The 20,312-nt window shown below is 33.0% G+C and overlaps 1 protein-coding gene across 4 annotated transcripts in view; it reads right to left on the reverse strand.

Annotated features, from left to right (window-relative positions):
- Window positions 1-2,561: 2,561 nt before the first annotated feature.
- The window catches only part of Ranbp3l (RAN binding protein 3 like), a 46,697-nt gene continuing 28,946 nt past the window's right edge, over window positions 2,562-20,312 (reverse strand). For 3 of the 4 annotated variants that reach the window (XM_010605477.3, XM_010605476.3, XM_010605474.3), the window contains 10 exons: window positions 19,035-19,106; window positions 18,588-18,727; window positions 15,750-15,838; window positions 13,282-13,366; window positions 10,577-10,679; window positions 10,123-10,253; window positions 8,751-8,871; window positions 7,003-7,145; window positions 4,303-4,495; window positions 2,562-2,778 (listed from right to left, as the gene is read on the reverse strand). In XM_010605477.3, coding sequence (XP_010603779.1) covers window positions 2,735-2,778; window positions 4,303-4,495; window positions 7,003-7,145; window positions 8,751-8,871; window positions 10,123-10,253; window positions 10,577-10,679; window positions 13,282-13,366; window positions 15,750-15,838; window positions 18,588-18,727; window positions 19,035-19,106 — 1,121 coding nt within the window. In that variant the 3' untranslated portion in view covers window positions 2,562-2,734. The remainder of the gene's footprint in view (window positions 2,779-4,302; window positions 4,496-7,002; window positions 7,146-8,750; window positions 8,872-10,122; window positions 10,254-10,576; window positions 10,680-13,281; window positions 13,367-15,749; window positions 15,839-18,587; window positions 18,728-19,034; window positions 19,107-20,312) is intronic. The other variant, XM_010605478.3, reaches the window with a different exon arrangement.

The following is a 20,312-nucleotide window of genomic DNA, read 5'->3' on the forward strand; positions in this document are numbered from 1 at the left end:
TGGGTTGGCCTCAAACTTGCAATCCTCCCACCTCAGCCTGCTGATGACCTAGGTTGTAGGTATGTGCCACCATGTCCACCTAAATAGTATTTTTATATTCACCAAATTAAGATAGTAGTAATCTAGTTGTTAGTAATAATCTGTTATCAGAGAATCCTTACTAGACGAGTCATCTCAGTAATTCCACCATTGTCACAGTTTGCAAATATCATCTTAGAAATTTCAGGTGTGTTTGTGCATTTCATTTTGTTAACTACTAGTCCTATGTCAAAAATTAACTAACACTGTGATTATGATTTAACCGTTTCAAAACAACAATTAACAACTATCATTTAAGGATTTAATAAAAGTTTCATATAGTCCAACAACTAAAAAGAAACCTAGAATGTTGCTGAGTTTCACAGTTGGACCCTGTTTGCTGTAAGGCTGGTGCATTTTACTAATGAAATAAAATGGTTACCAGCTAACCATGCAATAGCCATGTTTTAAGTTTGCTTGCAGCATTTTATGGGAAATATATCACTGTGATATTCACAAATTAAAATTTTACAGAGCTCTTAAGTTGTATCCTTTCCAGTCCCTAGAACCCCTCTACCTTACTTCATGAACATCTGACTCTGGAAGACTTCTGTGCCTTTTTTATGATAGTCACATGCTTTAAAATTGTATAGGATGCTTTTCCCTGGGAACAAAGGGTCCCTTGCATTGGTAGTAGCAGATGTAAAATAATATTTTTTAGAGAGGACATGTTAATGTTCCATAATTAATCTAGACAACTAGAGTAAAATCTTACTGAAAGAGAATTCGATTATGTTAATATAAGATATATAATTAGCTATAATATTAAATACCTAATATATTTGGGGAATAGTTAAGTAAATTTAAATTTTAAAAACTCACATGGAAATCCAAAATGTAGGCTTTCAGAGCACCTACTTAGCCTAAAAATTCATTGTAAGTTATTTGATGTCTTTACATGAAGGAAGTCAAAGGACACAGAAGAAGCCATATAAAGATGCAAGACAAAAACTATAAAATATTTCTATTTCTATTGTCAAAATGGGTTGAAAGACTCATGAGGTAAATACCATATTTCTGCTCTCTATACCTATTTCATAATCCAGAAATGGTCACACTTTCTACGTCTTCCTGATAGTCTAACTCTATTTTTGGCTCTGTTTCACTATTTCTACATAGATCACAGATTAATCTTTTCCTTTGATGCATGCAGAGCAGTCCAAAGGAAATAATGGGATTAATTCAACTTGTTTTAAAATGTTTAGACTTTTGAGAAAATATTGCTTTATCTCCACCCTAGTGTGGGGTCACGAATGAACATATTAGGAACATAGAGAATATCTCTGCTTTCTGCTTAACTTTAATAATTATGGTGCAATCACAATGTTCCCACATAGCTAAAACCTTCCAAGAAAAAAGCCAATATTTTAATATCTTCTTCAAACATGTCGCTATTTATTTTATCTTCTAATGAGATTTTTTTCCCCCCACTGAAGATTAGGGAGTGAAGGATGGGGAAAAGAGAGAAAAAGAAAACAAACTACTGTTTTATCGTCTCTCTCCATGATACACTAACTTCTTTTATTTTTTGAGTCCTTGATTAACTTATAAGTAATATATTTTATATACTATATGTTATCTGTAGTCACAAAAGGAGTGAAGAGATATAAATTGGGAATGACCTAAATAAGGAATATATCAGAATGGGAAATTGTTTAGGGGTCTTAATGAGAATTTATTTTGAAAACTAGAATAATCAAACTGGGTTGAAAATGAAATAAATTAGCTATAAGTAAGAAGCCTAATTTTCATGTGTGTCCTGAAATATCTCTGTGACATTTCAAAAGGAGAGCATCAATATTGCACAATTGTTGAAATGACTGTAATAATAATGGAATTTAAGAAAAATTCATATGGTACATTAAAAAAACATGTACATCAATATCCACTGGAATGTGATGATAATTTAATTAAAGCAAAGAACATGTTAACATATTTGGAGTTTTGGAAACTGACTTTTTTACACATAGGTAATGCGTTACATTTTGCTCATTCATTCAAACTATTGTGTGTTGACCATGAGTCAAGTAAATACAAGATACAATGAATACAAGTCCAAAAGCAGATACTTCCTATGAATGAATCTATACTTGAAATTACAAGTGTATTTTACTAGGAAATCCAAAGGTTAAATAAAAATATATATTTTCCAGAAGACAAGTATCACAATGAAATATTTAATGAAATTCATTTAATGAAGACAAGTATCATTCAATGAAATATTATCATGCAACTTTAGTATTTTCTAAAGAAATGGCTGGAAATTTAGTAAAATATTTATTTTATATTCAAACAATATATGACTGAAAAGAACCTTAGATATTTTTCAAATCCAGCAGTTTATAATTATAGGTAATATATCTATTAATGTAATGAATAATTCAGATTAGTTATCAAATTCTATTTAAATTAACTTATTAAAAATGATAAATTTTATACTTCTGAAGTCCATTATTAAATTCTGTTATTTTCTCTCAAGATTCAAAATATAAAACATAAAAAAATTTTAATGACAAAAAATTATATTTCTTAAACTTTTCTATAGAAATTCTTCAAGGAATGAATAGTATCTTCTCATTAAATTAGGATGATTTGGTATTTTCATCAGGATGACCAATCTTTTTGTAGATGTCATTATGTTTTTAGGAGGGCGTACTCATGAACAGGCAACCGATTGTCTGTGAGTCCACCTCGAAGGATCTGTGATATAAATTTAATATTTTATCATGTTATATATTTAGACTAGATTTAATATTGAATCCAACTGAACATGAATATACCACTGGTAAGGAAATGAAAGACACAGAATCTACATTTTTATAAGTTACATTTGGAAATATTTCTAATAATCTTAACCATAACATTTTCAGGTAAATTAGAACTTTTCTTAATTCATGAAATCAAAGTTTTAAAAAGGAGCTTTTTACAGCCTCCATAACATCTTAACATTTGTTTGCAATACTTCCTGGAGAAAATATTAAGTGAAAAGGGGAAAAAAATGACAGAGATGAAGGGAGATGCATATAACTGACACTTGCTTTGCCTTATTTCTGCTTTTTTGCATTAAGAAAGTTGCATATCACTTCTTTTCTAAAATAGAATATAATACATTGATAAGAGAATTTTGCTTTTTAATGCCTATTTCAGATTGACATTTTTAATGGTTACCAACTGATTTTCTAACATCCCATTTTACTATTGACAATATAAACATGTAAAATGTAATTTTATTTATTAATTTCATATTCTTTGGAGAATAATAAACTGTATAACAGATTTACTTAAAGTATCAAAAAAAACTCATTTCATTTAGTTCTCTGGTTTACTGAGTCATGCAGGCTACAATCCTAATCTGCAGGTTTTATGTATTTTTTTCTTTTGATTTTATTTTTATTAATAAGCAAAGAAAGATCTTTCATCCAGTTCTATTCATCTTCTCTGATAAATTCTTAAATTATGTATGATTAAAGCAGCTTTAAAGTTTTAAAATGATTACGAGTTGAAAATGCTTGTTACTATATTTTTAACTATATTACACTGTAAAACAGAATTCAGAATTAAGTGAAACCTCCTAAAATAAAAAAATTGGATGGCTTTATTAGAATAGTTACATATATATATAGCAAAGTTGAGCTTACTAGTTCTTTGACAATGTTTTTCCCCCAATAATAATGATGAATAATACTTTTAAATCCACAAATGTTTACTCCTTGCTCTTCCTCAACCTTAAATTATTTATAATTCCTGACACAATAAGATAAATAGTAATTTGCCCTAGGAAACAGAGGACCTCAAACATAAAATTTGTACAATGTAGGCATTCTTTGAGACAATCAAATTCTGACAGGAAAATAAACAGTGTTTTAAGTCATATTTACCTATGGCCCCATCATATGTATTTATAATGCCTCCTATTACAGCCAGTAATAGAATGAGAGCAAGAGAAATAGGAATAAGTGATTATCAATGTAATACTTTTAACTTATAAATATAGTATTTTATGCAAATCTATAGGCAAATGACACAGACATTACAATGAGGCTGATTTGATAAGGTCCTAATGACTATTCATGGAAGACAATGATTTTCCAACCTGCTGCTCAGATCAAAACAGCCAGGGCTCTGACCACCACTCACTTTAGACAAATTACTTTTATTTTTTAAAATTCTATATTGGGATTGTGCTCAACATTTCTGTTTGAAACTTCTGACCTAATTATTTACCTGATACATTTTTAGTGACTTGGATGAAATCGTCCTCATCCTCGTCACAGCTTTCACAGTTCAGTTGTTGGAGGACTGTTTCTGACTGGCTTTCAGCCTGATTGATATCTTTCTGCTTATTACTGAAGCTTCGAAGGGCAACAAGACGGTGATGTATTGCTGCATAAAGATATCTTGCATCTTTGGGACCAGCCTGAGAGAGGAAAAATTAAGATGTTATGAACAGAAACCACCTACTAACATTAATCACATTTTAAAGCCTTTTAATCTTTCACTATAAGTAAAGAAAGGATTGTAGGGCATAAATCTAGAATGTAAATAAGTTCTAACACTCCTATAAATTATGGGGCAAAGAAACAATCTTGCACCAAACTTCATCCTCAAGTGAATACTTTTGTATATCCTTTAAATTGAAAAAATAAAATTTTGTAATTTAAGATATTTCTATTTGAATTTAAGTGGGGTATAACCATTCTTTTGGAATTTTACAATACAAAAAATTGTAGTGTTGGAGAAAAAAGGCTTCTTTCTCCTTTCCATTACTTTGATTGACATTCTTCCAAGTAACGTAGCTTTATAGAGAAGCAAAGCTCTTTAGAGCAATTTATGCTTTTCACCATAAACATGTCAGAAGTTCTTGCTTTTCAATGCTATTTTTATGGTTGCTATTAATATAAAAATGATGGTAACAATAAGTACCATTGGTGTAACAATAACAACTATTCTGTTTTTATTCACTTCTTATAATGTGGGTTCATTATTTATACATCATCTATGATTATTCATCATTTATATTAGCAAAAACAAGTAGCACAGGTATTCAATATATATTCACTTCCTTTACAAACAAGGAAATAATGGCTCAGAAAGTAAAATGAGTTGTCTCAGTAACAGATACCCAGCAAATTGCTGGGTCTTGAATCTCAGGTTTTTGTCATTCAGATCAGCAGGATTAATGGAATAAATTATGGTATGCAACAACAGAATTCTTTCTTTCATCTACTAAAATAATTTTTGAAGAATAATGAACTATTTAATGGCATGAAAAATGCTCATTTGCATTAATAAATAAAATTACAGGTGATTATTTTCACAATCATTTTAGCTGTTTAATCTCAGTAGCTTTAAAAAAATGTAGTATTATTGTTACCTTCATTTTGCACATGAGTAAATCACTTTAAGGAAGACTAAAAAACTTGCCTGAAGGACACATAATACATACAATATGGTACATGTATATGTATACATACTTGTATTTTTCAGAGTTTGGAATATTTACATATATATAATTTGATACAGTAGTCCTGGGACCTAAGTCCAAATAGAATTCATTTATGTTTTCTATATACCTTATACATATAATCTAAAAGTAATTTTATACAATAGTTTTAGTTTGCCTGTGTTTGGACTGGGACCTGTCACATAAGATCAGGTATAGAATTTTCCACTTACAATAACATATTAGGGATTTTAGGCTCAATGCTTGGAGTATTTTGTATTTCAAATTTTTGAATCGGGAATGCTCAATCTATATAGTAGTCCACTAAAATATTAATAAGTACCATCTATGAAGGTGGAATAGTGAACAATTTCTCTTAGATTTCAGTTGCTTATCTCTAGTAAATATTTTAAAGTTTAAAAAGTCAGCATGGGTCTGATATTGAGGCTGGAAGTGTATTCATGGTTTAGTCCCAGTCTCAGTTTCTGGCACACTTCCTTACCCACTTATAATCAAGGGATCTGGACTGGCCAAGTATCAAGTATTCTCTCTCTAAATGGCAAAAAGGGTTTAAACATCATCTTATCCTAACATCTTTAAAACGCAATGTCAAGTGCCCTTTCTCATAGTTATTAAAACTTTTGGCTTTTTAATCACTGGACGCACACCAACATTTTTCTCCATTATACTATGGAGCCGATTTATTTGTTATTCTGTCTAAATTATCTGGCTACTCAGTCTCTTCTAGTTTTCTGGATCTCACCCTATGGGGGGAAACTCAGCCTTTTGGAGAGGGAAGGAAGAGGGGCTTTGTTCCTGGCAGCCCTCTTGGGTCTGGATCTTGTCTTTGAGAACAAGCATTCCTGCCTCCTGGGTGAGCTAAACTGTGCTCCCATTCTGTTACCTTGGAGATTTACTCATGTTCAGAATTGAAATTTGCTGCTGGATTTGTAACTTGCTAGTCCTGTGTTTTTCCATTTTATCACTGGCTCTTTTCCAGTGATCCCAAAGCTTTCTCCTTCTCAACTTGTAGTATAAGCCATCAGGCTTGAGATTCTGTGGACCTCCTCCTAGGAGCCATTCCTAACGATATAGTCACTTTGGTAAAAGACTGTTGACATAGTTGAAGTAGTAATCAGCAGAATGGATGGCATATATTATACAAATGTCATGGAATGGGTACCAATTGATTAGACCTTGGAGTAATTTCTGAATTCCATATACTATTTATTTATTTATTGGTACCGGGGATTGAACTTGGGACCTTGTACTTGTGAAGCAGGTGATGGGAACCACTGAGCTAAATCCCTGGCCCTACAATTTAGACCTTATATTAAACTATAAACAGCCATAATAAATGATTGGTTTCCTTGCCAATGATACAGATTATCCTAATAAAATGAAACAAATAGAAACTATAGAAATCTATTAGTATACTGTATTAGTAGGATAATCTTTCCATCGTGAAATTTGTCATTTACCTGAATTAAGAATACTTTGATGCAATAGTCTTCTAAATCGGTAGCTGTTATTCGTAAATTTTTGTGGTTTACTCTTTGGATCTTCATTTGAGCCCATAGTTTGCTATTGAGGATCAGCCTCAGACTGCCTTGATTGCGCATAACTGTAGCAGAAAAGTATTGAATATATCAGATTATAGTACTTGATTCCTTAGACTTCCAGGAAACTCACCATTTTAGTTTGCCAGACTATTTTTTCACTATTAAATTATAATTTGACTAGATTATAACTTAGCTTGCAAATTATATTTGGGCTTTATTATGTTGAAAGGTTTTTTTTTAGCTTAAATGCTACGTTATATTTTTAACTACAATATTTTTCAATGGCTAAGATTTCAGAAATCCTTTTAAGACCTACTAGTCTGAAGAATATTTATCCAAGAACTGTTTACAATAGAAAAAAACTGAAACAAAACGTTAAGTGTCAAAAATGGAATTAAATAAATAATAGTGAAGCCATTCAAGAGAATATTATGAGCCCCTTAAGACTACTGAAGGAAGACATTGATGTGGAAAGACGATCATAATAGACTATGTAAAAGAAAATTTAATAAGATTCCAAATGTAAAACAGTGAATCACAAGTTCTGCAATCTTTGTATACACGTGTATACAGAAAACAAGATTCACAAGAAGATATTTTGTTAACAGAGATTATTATCTCAGGAAGATAAGCTTTAGATGATTATTTTTTCTTTTTGACCCATACTTTCTGTTTTCTACAGTGAGTATATATTGTGTGCATAATAAGTTGTTTCAGAGTTTGGTTTGGGGTTTTTTGGGGAGGGGGGATTTCTTTTTGGCAGGCACTGGAATTAAACAAAAACAGAGAACAGCTAGTACTGCCTTGGTGATATTGCTTGAGTTATTTGGAAACCTGCTGTTCAGTTCTGGAACTGAAAACACTGTTCCTATTCTTTTAATCTGAATTCTACTCCTTACCTGTTTCTTGAGTTTGATATCTGAAACTCAATAAATAAATGTACTTAGATCCAGCTCCTGCATATAGTCTACCTTAGGCTTCGACCTGTCAAAAATGCCTGCCAAACCATTTACAGTACACAGCTCTGCCTGTTGTCGTTTTCAGTTTGTGATTCTGAATGGGCCCAGTGTGACCTTTTAGATGCCAAACCTCTTAGATCTTTCATTTTGACCCACTCCAGATTCTGATCATTACTTTGCCTACAGGATTCAAAGCCCCACACCTATTTCTCTGGATGCTGAGCCTTCATCCCACACCATATAGGGATGCCAATGATAAACTATAGGATGGATATTTTCTTTTTGAAAAAGTTCACTTTGCAAGATGATTTGCAACATATTCCTTCTACTAATACTGAGATTATTCTAGGTATGAGCTGGGCTTTGACACAGGTGCTTTATATAGTATCTCATTGAATTCTCGCAATTGTTCAAAAACTTGTGAACAACAATTATCCCCATTTTAAGTTGATGCAGCTAGGACTGAAAGAGGTTAGGTTACTTTTCCAATGTCACTGGTTAGTGGTGGAACCAGAACTGGAACCCATGCAATCTTACCGGAGAGTCTTCCTGAAATGAGAACCCCCTAGAATACATTGAAAATAATATTGCTTTCAACAGTCTGATTTATTGGTGTGTTTTGTAACACGTGTGCAAAAAGCATTATGTACCTATATTAGCAAATTTACCCTGAAAAATTACAGCTTACTTTACAAAATGATTCCTTACTTAGTCTTGACTGTAATGTCCCACAGTCACTGCTTGCTGTGTCATTCAGTCTCAAAGTTCCTCTGCCCCTTTCAATCCAGGATTGTGTTGCTTTGTTGAATATAAAAAGCTTGCAGTTGATCTAAATGACAATTTTTTAAAGTATCAAATGTACAGAAATTTTTTTCAAGGGCAAGTTATTTTCTGTGCTATAGCACTTACATCTGTTTGAACTTTTAACAATAACCTTGGTTAATGATTTATAAACCAGATTTTGAAATTTATTTAACTTTTAAAAGCATTCAATTTTTGAGTAGTTTAGACTTCAAAAAATAAAAAGACATACAAAGTGAAAAAGACTACCCTTCTTCCTCATCTTTCAATTTCTACCCCTGTAACAAGTAACCGCTGTTATATTTTATTTATCCTTCCAATATGTATACTCTTTTCTTTTTCTATACATGGTAGATTCCTACTTTTTCACTTAATGTGTTTGTGTACACTGACTTTTACATTAAACATAGTATGGTTTGTGCTACATAATTTTATTTGAAAGTGAGGGAATCATGGAGATATTTGCATGCTCAAAACTTGCAGACAGCACGAGAAGTTGGAAAACTATGATGTGATACCAGAGGATCCCCTCTTATAATTTTATGATTTTTAACAGTGGTTCTCAAATACTCCTATGCACAAGAATCATCTAGGCAGCCTGTTAAAAGCCCTAGCATTGCTACCAGTAAGACTGGAGCTTATCCAATGCAAGGATTATGCTTTGAGACACATTTATTTAGATTAAAATTATCCTTGGATCACGGAAGATAGGAACCAGAATGAAGAGAGTTTAGGAGAAAAGCATATGGAGAAAGGTAAAGGAAAATCTTTGACTCCTTGAAAAATTATGTTATGGTACCCTGATTGATTCCACTCAATACTCAAATGTGATACTGTAGAGAACATCTATGAAACCTGATTTATACAAAATTCTGAACATTTTAAAAGGAATAACATTTTTATCTTAAATTGAAAACAAGTCATGTTATAAACATCTAAAAATCTTCAGTGTAAGTAGAAGTTCATTGATAGTGTGATAATAACACTGATTTTAAAAGCAATTGTGGCAAATATAAAGTATAAGTCTGAAGTCATTTTAAGAGGTTCTGTGCAAGGGTTGTAAACCTGACAACCCACTTTCCTGCAAATTGCACGTACAAATGTAAGAAGATAATAACTAAATGGTTTAAGCTTTGTAAACTGCCAACATTTTATTTAAACAACTTAGTCTTCCTGAAAACTCTATTTCTGTCAGAATTTTTAAAGATGTTCCTTCTGATGGTAACTTTATTTTATATATGTAAGTGCTGCTAGAAAGAGCAATACATAACATACAGACCTTTAACACATTGTGTTCCGCTTCTTCTCCTGTTATAACATCAATTTTCTCCAGCAAGCATTTTTGTAATGGTTGGGAAGAGAAAGCAGCAGCTGATTCAATTAGAGATGCACTTTTAATAGACTCTGTTCCTAAGAGAAAATGGGGTGGGGGTGTATAAAAGGCCTCATTTCTCTGCTGTGAATGTTCTTTGTTGCCACTTTTAACATGAATGTCTTCTTATCTTGTATTTAAAGAGTCAAAATGCTTGAGTTTGGATAAAATCTAATTATTGAATACCCCATAACGTTAAATTAAAATGTTTGTAAAAACTTGTAATAACAGGTTGCTATATTTGTATGATTTAACTTTTACCAAAATTATTTAAATACTAGATTATTTTGCTTTTAATTTTGTAGATATTAAACACTGTCAAAGTACTTATATCAAATGTTTATAAATAAAAAGTCCTTACTTGAATTTGGAGAGTTGATAGGAAATTTCAGAATGGATTTAAATGTTGTTTCCTTGACATCTGTATCATTTTCAGGTTGAGGCTGGGTTACTTTTGCAGGGCCCTAGATAGGGAATAGACACATGATTCAATTTTATCTCTATATACTTGCAGTAAGCCAAAAGATAATTTTGTTGTTCTATTTCAACATTATACACAAATCCAGCTGCTATGTTTTTGTTCCCAGCTCCCTGTATGTTGATCAAGGAACTCTTCCCTATTGTTAGAGGGTCTTGGTTCTAATTGTAAAAAAAAAAAAAAATCATAATCTAGTTACCACTAGCCTATGTGGGTGAGATATAGTCCCAGGAATAATGAAAAAAGTACTCGTGGCTCAGAAGAAGATAATGACCATTCCGTGCTTCTACTAGGCAGGACCTAGGAAATGCAATCCATATATCCGTTTCAAATTATTGTAGTAGTCCCCAAAATTCACTCTTGCTATCCACTAATGGAGGGCAAAAAAGTTATCTTCAAACCCCACCAGATATGCCAGAAAACACCTATGTAGAAAGAATCCAAACTTGCCCTCCAAGACAATTTTTGCCAACAATTGCTTTTAAGGCTGCTTACTTAGGGCTGTATACATCTGATGTAATACAAGCCTGCGTGGAAAACAAAAAACAAAAAATACCCCACAACTAACTGCCATGGCATTTATGCACATGATAGGCAGAACTGGGACAAAATGCACAATGATACTTATATATTTTTGTTTATATCTTTTCCTTTATGAATTCAAGAGTCTTTTGCATTATTTAATCAGAGATTAAGATATCTGCTTAAGATTGGTAGAGATTATTATTATTTTCGTTCTAAGAAAATAGAAAATCAGCCTCTGAAATTTACTCTAAAAGCACATGGTCAACTAGAACTGCATCTTGGCACTTATATTTTAGAGCCAGTGGTTTACAAAATTATAGAGGAAAAATACAAACTATCTCCATAGTTCATGTTATCCCTTACTATATTGCTCATTGAAAGAGATGTGAAATTCAGGCCCTTTTATAAACCAAATTTAAAACCCTCATAGGAAATGTGCTCAAGTGCCTTCAAGCTAAGCCTCTGTGGTCCTGGCTGAAGCTCACTGGGATAGTTGTCTGTCTGTCTCCTCCGTATTAAAATTCGCTATAGTATGGTGTCTCCTTTACTTTTACATGACCACATACTCACATGGCTTTCAAACCTCACTTGATAACGGAACTTACCTACAGAGATTCTGACATAACTATCTTAGGGTGAGACTCAGGCATAAGAAATTCTTTAACAGTTCACCAGATGGTTCTAATATGCAGTGCATCATGAGACCAGTGTTTATGTACCAGGGGAACTCAATACATGTTTGGTGAATTGAGTTGAGTGTTCAAGTTGATCCTGTGAGGACTAGAAAGCATTTTAATTATGTCTGAAAATCTTACAGAAACTATAGCTAGTGTCAAACTTAAATGGCGCAGAATAAACATGTGTCAATATTGCATGGAATATCACCTCAGAGCTTCATACATTCTGGCTCAGGTCCAAAGATGAGAGCCAACAGCTCTAGGATTGGTGGAGCTAACTTCATTGGGAATGACAAAAATGTGCCTTCAAAGCTAAAAAGCTATGATATTATTTGTTGGAATTGAGAGGTAGCAGGAGGCAGATCTAGAATAAGCAAAGTTTTTTAAATGACTGATTTACATTAATAATCTTGAAATAAACTAACATTGTTTTATTTATTTTCTTTTTTGGTACCGGGGATCAAACTCGGGTCCTTGTGCTTATGAGGCAGGCACCAGAACCACTGAGCTAAATCCCTGGCTATTGGCCGTTTTATTAATCTGAGCCTCTACACATGGTTAAAGCTCTGCTGCTGCCTTCAGGTTCCTCGTGTAACTAGTAACTCTAAGATGAGCAGCTACCTTGGGCGTATTGCAACCATGATCCTGATCTGGGTAGGAGCTGAAGGAAGCATGGGGCTTCCTTGAGGGACCAGATGTAATCAAAGGCAAGTTGCTCCACAGCTTTCGCTTTGGTTTCACATTTCCTCACCTCTTAGATTATGCTGTTTTAGAAATCAGAGCTCTGTGCAAGTCTGAGAAGCAGCTGCCTCCTGCAGGGAAATGCTCAGAATTAAGTAAGGATAATAGTAATAGTAGTTAGGGGTTTTCACTTGGTAAGTATATTCCCCTAGGCAGACAAAGCACTGTGATTTTCCTCTTAAAGCCACCAAAATAAGTTATAATAATATTTTTTGATGTAAGGGCTTAAAGGATAGAGTTGTAATTAATTAGAATACATTGGTACATGATTGTGAATGCATCTTGTTATAAGATGTTATTAAACACTATATTAAAATGTCACTACCAGTGGAGCTTATCAAATTACTACAGATAGTGCTGGATTTCCTCAGGTACCTCTGATTTAACATGACTCAAAGAACTACTTAATATTTCACACCAGTAATAATGGTATAATTATGTGGTTCCCTTCCTTTCTGTGTTTCCCTTATTCTAACAAAATAGGACATTCTTCCCAGGAGAATCTTTGCAGTTAAAGAAAGAGAGTGTGCCTTTGAATACAGAAGTTTAAAAGTATGCTGCAGTTCAAGACTGCTTTTTATTAATTTGCCTTCAGAAGTTGAAGTGACAACTCTATCATAATAGAAATATTTACCAAAAGCTTACCAAAACTCTTTCTACCATGTTTTCTCCAAAAACAAAGTCAGAACTACAACTTTTACTGGAACACTTATCCTCATTTGGTTGACATCTGAGAAAAAGAAATAAGCATTTGCTGTTTTAGATATATGGATAAACCATTTTAAGCATTAGCAGTCAAAATAATCAAATGATTTAATAGATTCCTATGAAGCATAAACATCAACTGCTGCTTTTTTGTTTTTGTTTTGTTTTGTTTTTTGTTTTTTTCTGTCTAAAGTTAATGAGAAATGAAGAAACAATAAGGGAAGGTACTTCCAGAGATGATATTCAAAATATTTGCCAACTGTTACAGCACTGGCGTTGAGTCATACAAACCATTTTGTGCCTTTGTCTATACTGACTGTGTGATCACCTTGGAGGGCTGCCCCATTCTGGACTTCCTGCTTTTCCAGCAGTTTCTTCAATGGATTGTCAATCTTCTCCATCCCAAGTGGCTGGCGATGCTTTTAGCAATCAGAGAACATCAGGACAAAAGCAAAGCTGATCTCTCTCCTCAGTTATGCCTAAGTGTGCATTCATTTAATATTTCTAATGGTGGTTTTCATAATGAGAACCTTGAAAACATGCAACCTTTGTAGTGCATAGGGTTTTCCATTGTATCTCTAATATGAACAGTAGACCAGTGTAACTGATGGAGCCTACTCATGTAACTCACTTGTAGGTCCAAAGCTAGTCTTAATGTTCTCGCTGAGCAAACAGAGAATCAACAGAAATATTAATATTAATCACTAAGAAATATTAACTTTCAAAAAATTTGCCATGCCAAAGATGGAACCTAGAGTCTTTGTACTTGCCCTTTTAAGTTTGTATTTTGAGACAGGAACTGGCTAAATGTCCTGGTCAGGACTTGAAGTTTTGATCCTCCCATTTAGCTTCAGAAGTATTGGAATTACATGCACCATCATGTTTAGGTTAACATTTCATTTTGTAGATTTGCATTACTTTTATTTATGTCTACACAGCTTATGTCACCAAATAATAGATAAAAAATAGTATAGAAGGGGGAAAATGTCAGAGAAACAGAAGGAAAAACTAATCTACTAACCAGATCATTAATGCCTAACTAAAGCTTCATCATACCCTTTGAAACATTATAACCCAAGTCAATGAGACAGTAAAGCCAACCCAATACTAATATTATGATATCTGAAACATTAAAGATATTTTGAAAAGCACTTCAAGCTTATATTCTTATAAAATGTTTTTTCAAGACTAGCATGATGATACAGGCCTATAATCCCAGCATTCAGGAGAGTGAAGGAGGACTGTAGAGGGCACTCAGATAAACTGACAGCTCAACAGCTCAAGAACAGCTTGAGTAACACAGCAAGATGCTGCTCCACCTCTTCTGGATATCTTCCCAAAAGAGTTAAAGATATCCTACATGTATACCCATGTTTATAGCAGGATATCTCATGGATGGCCTACCTGCCTACCAAGAGACGGACAGATACAAAATGTGGTATATGTACATAATGGATTACTACTCATCTATAAAGAAGGATAAACTTGAGTCATATGTGGGAAAATGGATGCACCTTGTGAGCACAATGCTTAATAAATAAGTCAAATGCAGAAGGTTAAAGTCACATGCTTTTTCTTATATGAGAATCCCCAAACATAAATGATTTAAAGTGCAAAGTAAAAGATAGATGATAGAAAACAGGGAGGTAGCCTTTTAGGAAAGGGAAGGGGATCTGGGAATGGGAGGAGATAAAAGGGCGGGGAGGGAAAAAGGAAGTAAAAATGATTAAGATATAATATATATGTGTAACAGTTCCCCAAGATGAATATAATTATCATGTATTGCAAATGTATACTAATGAAAAGGGAACTTAAAAAGGAAAGTCCTTTCAAAAGGAATTCTTCTCAATTCCATATAGTACCAGAAAATTATTTCCCAAGAATGTTTATTATAATAATAATGTAAAGGAAAACAGTGTCAGAAAATTATTTTCGAAAAATGTTTATAATAATAAAATAAAGGAAAACATTTGTTTCCTTCTCATAAAGTTGGGCATCCTTAATTCGAAAATCTGAAATCTAAAACCTGAAGTTTTTTTTTCCTCATTGAGTTTATTGGTACATTTTAGGTATACAGTACAGTTACATTCATTATTGGAATCTTATACCCTTACATGACAAGTCTTGAAAAACCTGAAATTTTTTGAGCATTGACACAATATTACAAATGGAAAATTCTTAGCCTCATGTGACGAGTACCCCTCAAAAGGAACAAAGTTATTAAAAATATTGTGTAAAATTGCCTTTAGGCTGCGTGTCTAAGGTATGTATGAAATATAAATGAATTTTTAAAGATATGTTTCATTATGTATATTCAAATATTTTAAAAATTTGAAAACAATAAAAATCTGAAACAGTTCTAGTCCCAAATATTTTGCTTATGGAACATGGACTCTATAGTAACTTACCCTAGTAAAGTTGCACCTAAAAAATGTTGGACTGAGATTCTGGAAGTCGGTAAAGTTTCACTTAATAAATTGCAGTTGGCCACAGAAATCTGAAAAAGAAATCCACCAAAAAAGATCATTAGAACTACTTTACTATAGGAACAACAGACAAGGAAACAATAGTTATGTTGAAAGCTCACTATCAAGTATTGCCTGATCTTTTTATGTAAATTTTCTTATTTACTCCTCACAACTCCATATTCTGTATATTTCTTTGATCCACATATTACAGATGAATGAACTGACATAAAAAAGTTTAAATAATTTGCTTAAGTCGCACACAACAGAATGCAGCTACATTCAAACACAGGCCTATCTGATACCAGACTGTAGACTGTGCTATAATATTCAGAAATCATGTTGCCTTTTGAAACTTTTACCTTTTTAGCCAAATGAAGTTAATTCTTATTTCTTGTTTAGTTAGGCTGTTTAATCCCTGAAAATACCCTAATAGCTTTACCATCACAGCCACCTAATTTGAGAAGAAATTCATCTCACCGCAACATTTTCTACCAATCACTTAAATGAGCCATTCTGTCTTATATACATATGCACATTGCCTGTACTAATATGTAAGTGTAGAAGTAAGGAATTTTAGCACCAAAACGAGACCTATAAATTATCCAGTATTTTGTAGACACCTCTCTGCCCCCATCTTAGGAATGTGAAAAGATGTTCTAGGGGTTCAATTCATGTCTTTAAAAGCAAGTGGTATCTGTTTCCACTTAAGTTTTTCTTTCAATCAATAAAAATAAATTTTTGTATTTACTCTGTTATAACAGGAATTTGAAAGTTGACAAATATGTACCAGGAGAGCACATGGGTGGTTGGCAAAGATTGAAGTACATATTCATGATTTATCTCTCGGCCAAAATGTTAGTATTTATCCTATGTTGCTTAAAATAGTTGTGTAGGTATTTATTATTTAATGTATCCACAATGAGTGATCACTGATTAATAACAGGGTGAATAATAACACCTGTTATTCATATACATTAATAAGAAACACAAAAATAATGATTAAAAATTTGGGGATAATTTTCACTAGTGGCAAATTACATTCATTTGGTAAAAATTCTTGCATAGAATTTTATCCATCGTGTCTATAGATCTTTGAATAATTTTCATAAATCTGAAAATTCAATAATGAGACTAGCCAGTTGGGCTATTCAGTATTCAGGAATAATGTCTACTCATTACTCAAGAGGAAATGTTTGTAAACAAGTGTCATTTAGGCAACAAATGCAAGAAGCATATTAATAAATTTTGTTTTAAAAGTATGCAATTAAAAATTTATAAAAATCATGCCAAGAAAGAAACATTGATCTAATTTTAATGTAAAAATATATAATCAAAATTTTGATACAATTCCAAATAAAGTGCAGTATAATATTTTTAATATTAGTCAAATTATCATACTTTTTCTTATATAATTTAAAATAAATTAACATACACCTTGCTCTAGACACAAGTAATAACACGTAACATGGTTATAATTTTAAAATTCTATTTTAATTCAAACTTTTACTATTATATTGATCAAAATTAAAAATAGATTCTACTTAAAAACTACTTATGTAATATGCATAATTGATAAAATGATTTTTAAAAATCATAATGATTTCATTAAATTATAGCATACAAAGAAAAGGGTTTGGAAATATAAGTGTTGGTAAATGCTGGCCAGATTCTACTCCCTCATTTTACTGACAAAAAGAGACTGCTAGGTGCTTTGGATAAATATAGGCAGTTATAGAGGCAGAACTATTTCATTCTGACTTTTAAAAATTGAATCAAAGAGGCTGATAGGTTTTTTATTTTTATTGTCTTCATGTTCAGAACAGGGAAAACGAAATGAAACCAGGTGATCAACCCTCAGTAGTTTGGCAGAAAACGAATGGCTGATGGAATAACAACTCCAATTCCAACTACAGCACCTATCTTGTGCCTCGCTCCTCCTAAATGTCTTTCTGCTGGAAGACACAGCTAGAGCTGTAGCAATGAATGATCCCTGGACCCATATGGGCAACACCTGAGCAAAATGAGTATCTGCTTAGAAAGGTTTGGGGTGAACGATCCAGACACTTTAGTAATTAGTAGAGAGAATTCTTGTCCGGCTTTAGAGGCTGCCCAGGCACTCCCAGTTACACCGTGTAGAGTGGGCATTCCCTGCCCATGTCTAGGAACATGGGTCTGGAGTGGAGCTCCGGTGTGATCTAAACGGGCAAAGCCACACTACAATGTTCAACGGCTGGGAGGCAGAATGTCCCCCCTCCCTTATTTGATTACTGATTCTTGCCCCTTCCTCATTGCTTCCTTAATTTTCTTATGGGGACAATAACCTGGAATAAGTCTCAGAGGTTTTCACTGCCCAGTATTCTCAGGTTTGCCACTTGGGACTGACCACAAGATTTATTCCAGGGAGCAATTCTTTTTTTCTTTTCTTTTCTTTTCTTTTTTTTTTCCTGTTATTGGGGATTGAACCTAGGGCCCTAACATTGAGCTACATCCCTGGTCCTTTAGTTGAGAGAAAGTCTCCTTAAATCATTACTTTGCCCAGGATCCATTTGAACTTGTCATCCTCCTGCCTTAGCTTCCCAGAGTGCAACAACTGTCATTTAAAAGGAGAAATTTAGCAAGATTAGCAAGAGTTTTTTGCTATCTAGTCTAGGTATTTTCAACTGTGGCAATTGCTTAAATCTCAAGTAGCCCCTAATATTGGAAGTGGGGGACCCAAAACAACCTTCCATGAAAAAGACGAGCGATTGGAGTCAGTCGTACTGTAGGGGTTTTTCTCACCGTATGATTTGTTTTTTCTTTAATCTTGCAGGATTCTGATGCATTGTGCCAAAATGTTTTTCTTACATTTTCACAGCTTTGAGCTTGAGGTGGCTGCAAAACAGCAGGTCTTAGAACACATTCAGAGTGTTTAATGGGACCTTAAAAGGAGAGAATAAAAGAGTCAATGTATTTTTAGTACAATGATCTTTTCTCCCTACTTTAGACTAATATCATGCTATTTTCTAGGATCATGATTAAATGAGGGACATCTAATCAAATTGCCAACCACTCCCTCCCTGTCTAGCTTTTTCCCTTTAAGTTTTTATTTTGACCACAGATCCTGGCTTATAAATGTTTTTATCATTCATGTTATATCATTCTGCCCTACCTCCATATAACCAAAACATACATATATGCAGATTAAAATGCAAAATTTCTGAGGTTCTTGAAAAAGAAGCTACATACCTTGTTCTGCACTGTTCATATCAACATTCTTCTGTATGAGAGTTGATGTCATAAAAACATTGGTTTTTTTTACTGCAAGAAAAAAAATTTAAATCAGTGAGTGTTAATTTCTAATTTAGTGGAGGTTAAAAAGTACTGTTTTGAACTCACCAGTAGATGTCACTATTGGCATTAACAGTAAAAGGAGTGCCCCCTACTGGGTTGCTTCGGGTAAAAGTGGGACTTCCAGATTTTTGCTACATTATACTGTTTACTCTCAGAAATCTAAATGAAAATTAAGTCACAGAGAGAAAAAGTAGTCTTCTTTACAATCATGAACTAATATGCTATAAGAAACTGCAGACTACAAAATCTGAATTGGTAATGCACCTGTGTGCATTAATGCAAAACTTTTATAGAATGTTGTAAAACTATTAGCAAATTCTGCCCTTTAATGACTATACCTGAAAGAAAAAGTAAAGACAATCATTACACTAAATTGTTTTTCTGTAAGTATGTTGGTGGGATAAGAGTGGGGGTGGCTGCAAGCATAAAATTTCTATACATTTCTACAAATTACAGAAACAGCAACTGGCTAATGGAGATGACAAAAGAATAAGAATTGCTTCTTCAAAGTATTATAATATACTACAAATGTTGAGATAGCTTTCTCAAATTAAAATTTAATTTAATGACTTTCTGATCTTTATCAATGAAAACCAAAAATAAATAATCCATATAAAATGATACTGTTTTTCTCATTTCCATCAACATTCTGCACTACCTAAAATGTAATAGTGCTTACTGATGTCATTGTTCCTTTATTCTCTTTTTGTGTGTCTGGTTTTAGAAAATGAACTGAAACGAATTGAAGCAGCTCTATCGATAACTTGAAGCCATCACTTTGCTTTATGCACAAATACAATAAAACAACATTTTTCTTCTACGATTAAGCTATTTTTCCTAATGTCTATGGCTTGCTAGTAGGTTTAGAAGGGGGCTATTGACGAGGAAGGAATCTGAAGTATCTGAAAAAGTGCCTGGCATAAGGTTGTTCACTTATGCCTGTACTTATTAATTAAGAATATGGCTCCATTCATTTGCAAATTCTAGTTCCCAGGTAGGGTAGAGGAGGAATGGTTAAAAAGAAGTGAATAGTTTGATTTTTTAGTAGCAAATTTAATTTGGGAAAAGCATTTTGTAGTTTAGTAGAAACCAAAACAAGAATTAAAATTATCTTTAATAAGAAGAAAGTGCCAGTCATTTCTAATTTTTTGTGTGATTAATAGTTTTACTTTA

Source organism: Fukomys damarensis, unplaced genomic scaffold (assembly GCF_012274545.1).
Source record: "Fukomys damarensis isolate Sample0158 unplaced genomic scaffold, DMR_v1.0_HiC HiC_scaffold_1, whole genome shotgun sequence".
Classification (NCBI taxonomy): domain Eukaryota; kingdom Metazoa; phylum Chordata; class Mammalia; order Rodentia; family Bathyergidae; genus Fukomys; species Fukomys damarensis.